The sequence below is a fragment of the Panicum virgatum genome, chromosome 8N (assembly GCF_016808335.1).
Source record: "Panicum virgatum strain AP13 chromosome 8N, P.virgatum_v5, whole genome shotgun sequence".
Classification (NCBI taxonomy): Eukaryota; Viridiplantae; Streptophyta; class Magnoliopsida; order Poales; family Poaceae; genus Panicum; species Panicum virgatum.
The window spans coordinates 17185263-17197865 of NC_053152.1; the positions used below are offsets into that span (position 1 = coordinate 17185263).

At 48.6% G+C, this 12603-nt stretch overlaps 1 protein-coding gene and 1 long non-coding RNA gene across 2 annotated transcripts; both read left to right on the forward strand.

Moving 5' to 3' along the window:
- The first annotated feature begins 7110 nt into the window (after positions 1 to 7110).
- Positions 7111 to 12045, forward strand: LOC120685820. Its single transcript, XM_039967926.1, has 3 exons — positions 7111 to 7388; positions 7593 to 9750; positions 11555 to 12045. The coding sequence occupies exons 1-3, from the start codon at positions 7126 to 7128 to the stop codon at positions 11981 to 11983; spliced, it is 2850 nt and encodes a 949-aa protein (XP_039823860.1). The 5' UTR covers positions 7111 to 7125; the 3' UTR covers positions 11984 to 12045.
- On the forward strand, positions 10106 to 10747 carry LOC120685821. The gene is made up of 3 exons (XR_005679785.1): positions 10106 to 10213; positions 10439 to 10492; positions 10673 to 10747. It is a non-coding gene; the product is annotated as an uncharacterized LOC120685821 (long non-coding RNA).
- Positions 12046 to 12603: the final 558 nt, after the last annotated feature.

The following is a 12603-nucleotide window of genomic DNA, read 5'->3' on the forward strand; positions in this document are numbered from 1 at the left end:
CGGTTCTGCATGGGCGGCTAGGTTTTGTCGCCACCGTGCAGCCGCGGCTTTTAGGCATGACGGGAGGGATGCGGTTCCTCACGGGCGGCTAGGATGTGTTGTGGCGGCGGCCGCTCAGGCGTGATGGGGAGGATGGCTGGCCGAGGCTCAGCGTGGCACAGAGCGACAGGGATGGTGTCGACCCGCGCGGCTCGAGGCGAGGCGCTCCGGCCACGGCGTTGAAGGTAGGGCAGCTGGGCGACGGCGCGAGGGCTGTCGTTGGCCGGCAGATTCGAGCGCGGAGGAGTGGCGCGGCTGCGGAGGTAGGGGCGCGAGGCGGACAAGGAGTGGCGGCGACGGCTAGCACAGTGGGAAGGGTGGTGGTGGGAGGGCGACGGTAGTAGGAGTGGGGAGAGCATCGCCAGAGAGGTGGCAGAGGAGGAGGCGAGGGCAGCGCGAGGGGGACGGCAAGGATGCGGGAGCGGCGGCGAAGCTCGGGGGTGGGCGGCAGGGGAGGCGGAGGCGGAGGATGACGAGGAGGTCGCGGGACTGGATCTAGGAGGGGCGGAGGTGGAACCGTCAGGCTGTCAGGCATGAGGTCGTGGGGAGGAAGAGGCGAGGTGGGTCGGAGAAGGGTTGGAGGTGGGTCGGAGAAGGATTGGAGGCACGAGATGCACACGATGACAATCAGACGGCTGATATGCGATGGTGGCAGACTCACCGGGAGGGAGGGGTCAACAGACTTCCTTCTTAGATCTTGTATTTTTTTATCTAATTATTATTCATAAATTTAATTTTTTTATCACATGCTACTTGCTTCAGTAATCAAGAGTGCTTCTCTGCTGCTAGTGCAGTGGTGCCTCCTTTTGCCTACATCTTTCTTTGTCAGTGATGTGGCCGCATGGCAAGCGCACAGCCCTAATCCTATCACGACTGTCTTTCTCCTCGATATTAGCTACTACCATTCGCTAGTAGTAGTAGTAACATATTTCTTATCTGCCAGCCCTTGCAGTAATGCTGCCCACTGCTCAGTTCAACTGACTCAGTTGTTCTTTTGTTAGCTTCCCTACTTTATGATCCTCTTGGTCGTTTGTTGCTACTATGTTTTAATTCTGTCATTTATTGCATGGCGCCATGCCTCCATGGCCTAGTTTCTGTTGGGGAACAATCAATCCAAGTTTCTTACTTTTTGGAAGCCAACAAATCTCCATAGTGCAGAGCTCAAGATTCCGTTCAGAATTTCAGCAATATATGTTCATGTTCAAGCCTGATGAGCTTACTATACCAATCATAGCTTGATAGATATTGTCCTGGTTCCTGATCTGCTTGTGGTGTTAATTTTTTTTGAGCTTGTGGTGTTAATTGTGAGGTGCGGTAGTGTCTTGTAGCAATGTCGGCAACAAACCTTTGGAGTAATGTCAAGGACCCTCCCTCGGCAAGGACAGAGATGCAGGAGGATTGCGAAAAAGGGTTAGGTTGGACAAGCAGTGGCTTTGTGCTTGCATTGGGCCTGCGGACATGCACGTTCAGACATCACCAGTAGGCAGTAGGTGATGGTAGTCTCCAGACTCCAGGGAGGATGAAGAACCTTGCGGCGCAACGCTTACACTTGCTCTTAGCCTCCAACTCTGTGATCCTCATCGCTGGCCCAACTTTGGCCACCCTCTCATCATGATCACTGCAGGCCAGGTGGTAGTCTAATACAGTGCTAAGCCTAAAATTATCTTGTTTATTTTTACTAATAATAATATAATCGTGAAGGTGCATTTGGAATTTTGGTAATATAATAAGATATACGTGTGGTAAAATATGTTAATTGTTTGTGTAGCTAGTATTCTATAGGTATGCACGATATGTACCTTGATATGCAAAACGATGGATAGATTTATATTTATAAATAGAAATATATTTTAATGGCACCGGTGAGTAATTTATAAATATGTATATGGGTATTTTAAGCTATTTTTTCGTAATGGCAGTTGTGGGTAATTTTAATTTTTTTTTCTCCGATTAACGTTGAAATTTCTAGACCTTGAGAGCGAACGTGGAGGCTCCGTTTGTTGGCCAAATACTAAGATAATAGATAACAGTTTTGCCTTTATAATTGCTAGGAGATATCTGATCAATAAAAATGAACTAATCTGGTGAGTAGTGAGCATGGTTTACGTCAGACGCACAGGTATATAGAAATCCTTGTCTTGTTCCCATTTCTCATGTGAGCACACTTGACCTCCATGTGCGTGAAAAAGCAGTATGGGCTATCTGCATTTGTTCATCTGGTGGAGGCACCTGGCCGGATACTGGAAGACCTTATCATTCCTGAGGACGATCTGGAAGAGCCAGCAGATCTTGGGAGGTCATGACGTTTTGACGCTTTGCACAGAGGACACGCCATTCCTGAGGAATATATCGTGAACGTGCTGGTATTTTCAGGATCTGAAGTTCCTTCCTAGATAGGGATCCAATCTCCAGCTTGCGGGATGAAGATTAAGGGCGAATTACTAATGGATGAAAGTGCTAAATTTTATCACTAGCTCCTCCAAATGAAAGTGCTAATGATGTGGACTAAATTTTAACCAAAACTAAAAAACTTTAGCACGCGTATGAGTGCTAATATAAGTTTGGCACCCAACTTTTTCTCCTCCCAACAAAGTATAAGAATAGCCACCTTCTAACCATAGCAGTGGGCCCCGTTCTGGAGGACCACTGGACCACGCAAGCAGCAAAAGCACCAGCCAGCACTGTCGCCGCCATTAGGCCTGCTAGTGGGTTGAGTTGAAATTGGTTTTATGCCGTGATTTTTGATATGGAGTGTGTTTGGATGAGTCAAAATAAATTGTATTAGTAATGAAGTGGGGTGGAGCGAGTTCTATATAAATGCGGGTTGCACGGGTTAAAATGGATACTTTGTTCAAAACAGTACGACTACAAATGGCCATTCGGGCCGCCAGGCCCGGCCCGACCAGTTTAACAAGTCGGGCCCAGCTGCCCGTCGTGTCATGACCTTGGCCCAAGCCCGAGCCCACAGGCCTATTTTCGTGCCGGGCTGGCCCGAAAAGCACGGGGTTTTGTCGTGCCCGTGCCGCCCGCCGCCCCCGCGCTCTATGAAGGCTACTGCCGCCTGCCGGCCGGATGCCGCGCCTGCTCCTCGCCGTCGCACATGCCGGCCGTCGCATGCGCCTGCCACCGCCACACCCATATGGGTTCGCCGGACCTGCTGCCGCACCGCTCGCGCCGGCCGCCGCCGCCGTGCCCGCTAGCCCCGGCCGTTGCCGCGCCTGCTGTCCTCCACCTCCGCCTAGCCCGGCCGCCGACGCCGCCGCGCCTGCCGCCGCCGTGCCCACCGGCCGCCTCCATGCCCGCTGGCCGCCGCCAATGCCAGAGCCGAGAGGAGGGAGGTGAGGAGACGACGGGAAGGGGGGAATGAGAGCTAGGGTTGGGACGGTGGAGGTCGGGGCAGGTATAGGAGCCCTAGGTGTCGGGCCGGACCAGGACGACCGTTGTTTTACGGGCCGTGCCGGGGTTACGGCCCAAGCCCGGCACGGGGTACCGGGCCGGGCCGGCCCAGGCCCTAGGGACTCCGGGCTGTGCCAGGTTTGGGCCTGGCCAAAAATGTGGGCTTTGTGCCGGGCTTGCGGGCTGCGGGCCAAATGAAAATGTATTAGTATGACTATATATAAATGTGGGTCTGCGTCGAGAGCCGGACCCTGAAAATAAAATCTCACATTCACACCATAAAATTTTATCAAAATTGGCTGAAATTTGTTGGAAATTACTTAGTATGACTGGCAACTATTCTTTGCAAAGCAGTGTGGCTAGACCTACAAGTGGGCCCCACATCAAGAGCCGAATCCTAGAAATAAAATCTCACGTTCACACTATAAAATTTTATCAAAATTGATTGAGATTTATTGGAGATGACTCAGTATGACTGGTAGTTACTCTCTACGAAGTAGTATTGCTAGAACTATACTTGGACTCCACGTTAAGAGCTGGACCCTATAAATAAATCCTCGTGTTCACACTATAAAATTTTATTGAAATTGACTAAAATAGCGTGGCTAGACCTACATGTGGGCTCCACTCAAGAGCGGAGTCACTAAATTTCTATATATATAGTCAAATATGTGTTCTATGCAAATTCCGAGTATGTAGTGGAACCTGAGTTTCTATGGGTTACCCACTTCTAGTGGAGCGGGTTGGTTAGAGTTGACGAATTAAATATTTCGATAGAGTGGGCTATAGGTATATAAGTATATTAATTTTGGATGGGGATGGATATGGTGCCGGTTAGCCGTCGTACATCCGGCTCCCCCGCTGGCCCGCCCCTCAACGGAACAAGCCCGCCGAAGTCAACCCCGCGCGCCTCTGAGCCGCCTGCCTGCCCTCTCTGTCAGTCCGATGGTGTCCATGGCGCGGCAGCGATTATCAGGGTGTACTGCAAGTCTGCAAGGACGCACCGGGTTCTAGTGGGTTTGCAAGGGGCGTCTTCGTCGCGTGCTCTACCTGCAACAAGATCTCTGGACCGGGCAGGGCCAATGGCGTGCTCACGTTGGGCGCGATCGAGCGACATCAGCCTCGAGCTTGCCGCGCGCCTACTTTGTGCTCAACACCTCAACGAACTTCACCGGTGTGCCGCTGTGAGGTGGAGGGAAACCTCTTGCCTACCAAGCCAAGCTAATGCCACTCGTCACGATGGCGCTGCGCCGAATCGAGCGACATCGCGGCTAGCAGGGCACAACGCGGTTTGCCGGTCCAAATGGGGGCGCGTATTCATTGCCGCGTGTGATTGGAATCGATCCAATAGCAGCAGCAAGCGCCCCCACCTCCCCTGGCTCCGGCAGCCCCCGGTGCCTCCGCCGCCGCCCTCCACTGCCACCGACTCTAACCAAGCTTCGGGGAAGAAGATGAACAGGGGTGGGGCGCTTCTGCGATGCTATCGCACTAAGTAGCGCGTGCGATAAATAGATTCCCCGGGTCCAAACAGTGACCTCCACGGCTCCACCTAGCCACCGCATCCTCCACCTCAGCACTCTCTTCTTGAAGAAGCCCACCGCCACACAACGAATCAAGATGTATGTAGCCGAGCAAAAGTTTAATTATATTGTACTCCCTTCGTCCTAAATCTATACACCTAGATATATATATTATATCTAGATGCATAGTAAAAATCTATATATCTAGAAAAGTTGAGACGACTAATAATTTAAGACGAAGGGAGTAGATCGGTTTCTTTCGACGATCATGTCGTGTGTTCGTGCGATAGAGTTATATAAACGTATCGATCGGCTTTTCAGTTACTCTCTTCTCCCTACTTTGGATTTGGGAGCTCGTGTTCTTTGCAGCAATTTCATTATCAGTTTAGTTATTCGCCATTCTGAAGCCAAATTAATCAACTGCTTGTTTTTCTGAACCAAAAGTGCTAGTACACCACATACTACCAGCTATTGATGGAGAATACCTTGTTAATTTGCTGCCCAAACCAATGCCTACTAGGTTGATGGCCATTGGGAAACATAGCCTGCTCATTGTAAGGAGAAGCACCGCTTCAGATAACAGCATCAACACAACCTAATTGATGGGGGTGGTTGTTTATCACCTTCTGCAATTTTTTGCAGGTTCAATCAGCGCCGTGCCACTAACCACCTCAGACCCGACCTTCCCCATCCAGTCCGTGGTCCACCGGATGTGAAAACGCCACCCCTGGCTAGCGGCGCCCTGCCCAGGGCCGGCTCATGGTTTTTAAGGGCCATGGAGCGAACCAGACACTATGGGCTCTTTAGGCCAACTATTTTTCGCATGAGATGGTAATTAAAAGTAAGATATAAATTCTAATAATATATATAATTCGTGAGAATAATATTAATGTTACAAACTAAAATGATCGAAACATAGACTATTATTACGATGGTGATGTGAATTATGATTACCTCAAATAAGAACCAAACTCCAATGACTCCATGTATAATAATCCTTTAGTTCTTTTTAAAGAAATTTCTACGAGCATTTCTTGAGAACCCTAGCAATTAATCAAATGAGAAGTTCAGAACCCTAATAATTAGAAAATTGAACTTACGGCTCATTGCAAGGCTGCAACCTACTAGAGCGCTAGTGCTAGTGCCTAGGCAGCAGATGCTCGTGCAGGTCACGGTGCCACGGTGCCGACGCGCCGGCTGGCGTGCGTTTGCGTGAGTGCGTCGGTCTCTGATCTCCGGTGTCAATGTCATCGACTCGTCGTCTGGAAGGGCAATCGCAGCGCGGAAGGGCAGAAGTGGTGGGTGGCTGCGTGCCTGGCTGCGTGCTCGTATACTCCAAATTGAACCAAGTATTACTACCTACTACATACTCCCTCCATACTAAAAAAGAAAGTCGTTTTGGATAGCGACAAGGTCTTCAAAACTTAACTTTGACTTCTTATTTGTATAAAAAATATTTATCGCAAAGTGATATATTTATATTTTTATGAAAGCATTTTTCAAGATAAATCTATTCATATGGTTTTTGTATTTTGAAACTCAACAACTTAAAAGTTATTCATGATTTATATTTCTAATATTTGACCCAAATCTTGTCCAAAACGACCTCCTCTTCGGGTATGGAGGGAGTACTAAATTTTAGGCCCCTCTACTCCGTAGGTCCCGGGCCGTCGCCCTGCCTATCTGCCTACACCATTAAGCCGGCCCTGACCCTGCCGCCGATCACTACCGGTCGTCCCCCCAACCCCCCTAACCCACCTCGACGGGAAAGATGAACATTGGCTTTGCGACGTAGCAAGCTCCAATTGCATATGCAATAAATAGATTTTCCCCCATTGATGACCAATGTGTTTTCCTTTGTTGGAGTGGCGACTGGCGACCGTCATTTTCCGTCAATAAATGGAGCCGTGGAGATGTGGAAAAAATTGTCTCGTTTTCCATCTGAAAGACGAGAAATGTCACCCTCGTCGGAGCAGCTGTAATGTCTTGTGGAAGAGATATAGCTTATCTGCCAGCTGGTAATCAGGTTAGAGTTAAGGTGCTCGGAGAATAAGCTTGTGGTTTGGCCTGAACGGTTGACCTCTCCCGGGGATTACCATACTGTCGGTGACTCGGTGTCGAGGTTGTCTCTGGAGCTGCAATTAAGCCTCTCCCGCCGCGCGCACAAGCCATGGCTCAGAGCACCGGAGGGGAGCACCACGTCCGCGTGCCGGCTCACAGCGGCGGGCAGGCGGGCACGGGAGACACGCCGCCGGAGAAGCAGCTGAACAGCTTCGTTCGCGCGGTCGCGCTGATCGAGCGGCTGGGCAACGCCCTCGGCACGCTCGCCTTCACCTGGGCGACCGTCGTCCTGCTAGGGGGCTATCCCGCGGTGCTCCGCCAAGACTGCGACTTTTGGTTCGCAACCACCATAGTTTTCCTAGAAGCAGCAAGGTAAGCAAATCATCATCATGCACTACAATAGATTTCGACGATATACAAATTATACTACATGTAATCCTGTTGCAGATCGATATAGTTTCACCAAGTTCCTTCCTTGTAAACAATGTGATTTAGGTGCCTTTACTTTTTTTTTAATCTACATACATTGATACATACATATAGCTTTCTTATTTAATGGCACCATATCTACTGCAGGATGTTCAGCCGCAATAACAAACTGGATTACCAATTGTTCTTTTACACAAGAGGCGCTTTCAAGCCTCTTGGATGGAATGGGCTGACTGTGGTGGTAATTTTTACCAGCGTTTTGTTACTCCTCATCAGTTACCGTTATCTTTATTTGAGATGGATGGTTCTCCTGATGGCAGCGCTGGTTACACTCCGGTTTGTGTCCTCAGTATTTGCAAGGTTACTCAGAGGCAATCTGCTACGCCGTGCCATATCGTTATTGAGCCCCTTCATTCCAATTTTATTTCTTGGTCTCACTTTGTTCCGTGTAAAGAGAATCACAGGTGAAGGAATTGCCACCAGTCAAATTGCAAAACTGGTAGTGTTGGCCCTACTGTTTCTGGTTGTGCTTCTTTTGACGATCAGCCGGCTGCGGTTTCCAAGTATCATCAATCTAGTTAAACGTGCTCTAGGCAGCAAACAAGAGTTTTGGCATCGAATCATTCTGAATTCGTGCATGCTTACTACAGGAGTGCTGTTGGCGTTTGTGTTCCCTTATGATTTTGTCATTATCTTCATAATTGAATTAGTTGCTGTAGCGATTGTGTCATTGGGCAATTTACAGATTCCAGCAGCAATTGTGCGCGTGGTGCTCGCACTAATACGCCTTATACCACATGACTACTACGGTGATGATATCAGGCAGATTGACAATAGTGACCCTGGGAATGGGGGGAAGATAAACCTTGCACCATCCCTAAATATATTCTACGGGATGGTGCTTGGTCAAGGAACACTCTACAGTGTGGCCTGCATACTCGAGTTATTTTCTTTCATCCCTCGAAGGTCCCTTGCCCGTCGTGGTGGCTTCGGAGGTCAGTGGGGAGTGGAGTCTGTGAATCTTTACTATGCATACGCCTTTGAGAAATACATGCAAGGGGATGTGCTTGCTCCAAAGAACATCAACCTCAACAACTTTGCTGTCGATTCTATAAACTCAGAAACGCCTAAGATGCAGTTTCATGGGATTAGAATGATGCACTGTCTTCTGCAGAAGCAGCCAACTAGGAGATGGTTCATTTTGAAACTCAACGGATCTATGGAAACGATGGTCAGGTTAATCAACATGCTGGACTGGACAAGCCCAGAGGATACAACTGTTAGATTGTTTGCTGCAAAAGTCACCGCTGAGCTTGCAACAAGCATCCGAGTTGTAACTATACCAGGGATAATTCAGGTTGTATCAGCTCTTCTGGGATGCGGCAACCAACAGAAAAGAGGAAACCCACTATTGGACAGCAAAGTTGGCCATGAGAATAACCAAGAGGGAAGACCTGATGCAGTTTCAAACACTGGCCGCAGGCTGATGGAAACACAAGACCGCTCAACCCAACAAGTTGGGACTATCGAACAAAAGTCCAGGATATTCAGATGTTGTCAAGGGATCTCCAAGTTATGGTCAATTCCTCAGGAGGAACCATTGACAGAGCAAGATCTTCTACCTGCACTAGCCATGTTAATTCTCGATGGCCTTGCTAGCTTTGATCAAGGAAATTGTATGGAAATCAGCAAGGCAAGCGGCCTCATCCCCAAGATCATAGCATTCACAAGCTGCAGAACAAGTGGGACCACATATACGGACGCACAACGGAAGGTCCTAGTGAAGTCATCAGTGAAGTTGTTGCACAGGCTCACCAGTGTTGAAGGGGAAATTGGCATAACGTTGCGGCATAAGGTATCTAAATATCCCTTTCTACTGAGAAACCTTGCGGAGATCCTGGGAGACGGTACGAGCAGCCAAGAAGTAAGAACGTTGGCGGAAGGAATCATCAGAAACCTTGCCATTGATGAGAACACAAGGCAAGTGATTGGGCACATCCAAGTGATTATTACCTTGTTGATGCAGGCATTTCTCAAACCAGACAGACCCTCCAGTACGGATGCTGATAAGTTGCTAAGGGAGGTGGCCGGGCAGGCACTGGCAATGTTGGCAATGGACAATGTCAACAATTGTCTAGCCATGTTAGGGGAAGCAGGGCATGAGTTCATTGAGGTGCTCACAAGTATGATCCATATGGATAGGTACAGATGCGTGGCAGCAAGTCTGTTGCGGAATATTTGCCAGCACGCTCGACCTGAGCTTAAAGAGCCGGACCTGAAGGAACTATCTTATTGCTTGAGACAGGTGAGGTCTACTAACACTACTACAGAATACATTATTGCCAACGCCCCATCACCGCCGGTTTGTTTCGAACCGGCGGTGATAGTCTATCACCGTCGGTTCCAAATAGATCCAGCAGTGATGCTTACGTATCACCGCCGGTTCGTAATATGACCCGGCGGTGATGCTCTCGACAACATCACCGCCGGGTCGTATTACGAACCGGCGGTGATACGTAAGCATCACCGCCGGGTTGTAATATGACCCGGTGGTGATGTGTTCTCCATCTATTTTTTTTTTCATTCTCCCCTCCCTCTCTCTCCGGTATTTTTTTCCTCCTCCCCTGGTGTCCGCCCACGGCCCTCCCTCCCTCGTGGCGCCGCCCTCCGCCCTCGTGATGAGTTCTGAAGATCAATTCAGGCTATGGTTGTGCTGGGACCAACGTCCTTGGAGGGGGCTTTGGCCATATTGCTAAACCTTTTGCAAGGTGAGAATTGTCATCCATGGCTTCAAGGCAAAGAGGATCAACACGATGTCCAGATACTTTGAGCTCTTTTCCTTCATTGTCAAATGATGCAACACTACTTTTATTTGAAACATAGCTATCGTCCTTCAATGTATAGACTATTTTCGTGACAGTTTTAGCTATTTTTGTGACTATTTCTAGCTCTCATGAAATCTCTGTTTTCTGGTAACGCGTAGCAAACTGCAGTTCTTCTCCGGCTAGCTACATCAAATATCTGTGGATCTTCTTCAAGCCTCAAAGGTTAATAACTCAATTCTCCCGCGCCCTCCGCCCATGTGTGGGATTAGTAATGTTTACTGTTCAACTGCCATGTTTGCAAGCAGCACCTAGTGTTTTTGCGTGTAATAGGACCAAATGCCTTGTCCAAAGTAGAGTTTGCTTAGGCGTGTAACTAAGTGGACTTCCCCTGTTATTGAACAGCTGATGCGCTGGTGTCGACAGGACTGGCTGAATTGGGCTACAACTATTTAAATATTGGTATACCACTTGGCTCAATTCAGCAGATTGTTGCATAAGGCAAGGAACTTTTGTCTAAAAAAATAATCATACTCTTGTTTATTGCTCGCTTCCACAATGATGCAATATTATTATATGAAAATATTTTTTTTGATGGGAAAAAGGTCTTCACCGCCGGTTCGTGTCTTCAACCGGCGGTGTTGATGTCCCCATCACCAACGGTTCCAGATACGAACCGGCGGTGTTGATGTCCCCATCACCAACAGTTCTGGAACCGGCGGTGATGGCCCCACTATCACCAACGACTTAAATCCAACGGTACCCAAAACCGTTGGTGATACTCCTTACGAACCGGCGGTGATGAGGGGTGCTGGAGTAGTGTAATCAAAGCTAAGTGGTGCAATTTACCATTAGCCTGTATGTGCTCCATTTGTAGCTGTGATTTTTCTCCAACTGATACTTGATTTTACTTGGGTGGCCTATAGTGCTGCTTGTGAATTATGTCTATCAGTCTGGCTAAGAAAATATTAAACAAGTTTCCACATTCGGTGGTTATTCGGATTTAGGAAAGCATAGTTAGCCTTTTGTTTTTCTTTATGGCATACAGTTAGCTCTCAATGATACCATAATGATGCAGACTCATATCAAAGTTTATAGTAGCAAAACTGAGGAAATGCATGTGAACATTTTACATTATTATTGGAAGCAAAGTGGACAGGTACGGTATAGCTATAGTCATTCAAGTATGTTCGGTTGAAATTCTTAGCTAGGGGAGATGTTTGAAGAATGATCATGAGTTAACTGCGATAAGTTGCATTATAATGGTGACTTAGTGTTTCATCGCAGGCGTTGGAAATAATATTGGTTGCAGACGAGAAGGCAGAACTGGAGATTTTCATTGGCCTTAGTTCGCAGATATGCAAAGTCATTCCAGGAGACTTCGCCCGAGAACTAGAAGACGGCCATCTCAAGGACAGATTCGTGAAGCGGCTCGTAGACGCCCTGAACGCAAACATGGAACCCAGCGCTCACTGCCCCGGGATCAGGAGGGTGATACTCGAGCAAGCCATAAACATGATGGAACATGACTCTCGCTACGCGAGGTGCTTCATCGACCGCCGCATGGCGGAAGCACTGTCCATGGTGGAAGAGACGGCCTCGGAGGCCGAGAACTACAGCCTCTTCCTAGGTGATGTAGGGCTGATGGAGGCCCGCGTGCCTTTGTCATCCCTTGTGGCGACGGCCAAACAGCTGCTGGCCATCCATCGAAGCTGACAACCCCATCATCATCATGGATACAGATTGTATTGTAGTTGTGCTGTTGTGGTGTCCTTTTCTTTTACTTGAGTTGCTGGGTCCAGAGTTGGAGTGAAGGTGAGTCCCGGATCCCATGTATTCCTGTGCACTGTGAAAGAGATTCTTATTGCTGTTATTATGACTTTTGTGATTAATGGATTGTCCAAAACTTCCACTAGCTTGCTGTTTGCAAAGCTTGTCTTTTTTTTTTCTTCGAAAGATCCTGTTGCAAGGCTTGTAGACTTCAGATAGACAGTTGGACGCCTGATGAGCTAAATCAGGCTCTTGCTCGCGACCACGAATGCTCAAGCCCACGCGCGTCTAGCCGCCTGCCCATCCTGTCCGTCAGTTCATTGTGTTTCTGCTTCCCGCTTCATGATCCAAGCTTGGCGTGGTAGTGATTCAAGAAGGAACCGGCGGCGAGGTCAAAGAGCCAAAGAATCAGCATTCTGTCGCCGGGCAATCTCGTCAACAGTGCAGAGGGAAGTTAGCTGATTGGCCGCATCAAAGTTGACTGTAGTACGCTAGTACTGCCTTGTGCTTCATCTTCCTCCAGCGGTTCAGCCCAGATCCGATGTGTGGGACCGAAGCTGGCGACC

Excerpts from the sequence above, each read along its gene's own strand:
- LOC120685820 (XM_039967926.1), top strand. The coding sequence starts at position 7,126 with ATGGCTCAGAGCACCGGAGGGGAGCACCACGTCCGCGTGCCGGCTCAC. Across the intron at positions 7,389-7,592 it reads GTTTTCCTAGAAGCAGCAAG|GATGTTCAGCCGCAATAACA; the intron begins GTAAGCAAATCA and ends TATCTACTGCAG. Across the intron at positions 9,751-11,554 it reads TATCTTATTGCTTGAGACAG|GCGTTGGAAATAATATTGGT; the intron begins GTGAGGTCTACT and ends GTTTCATCGCAG.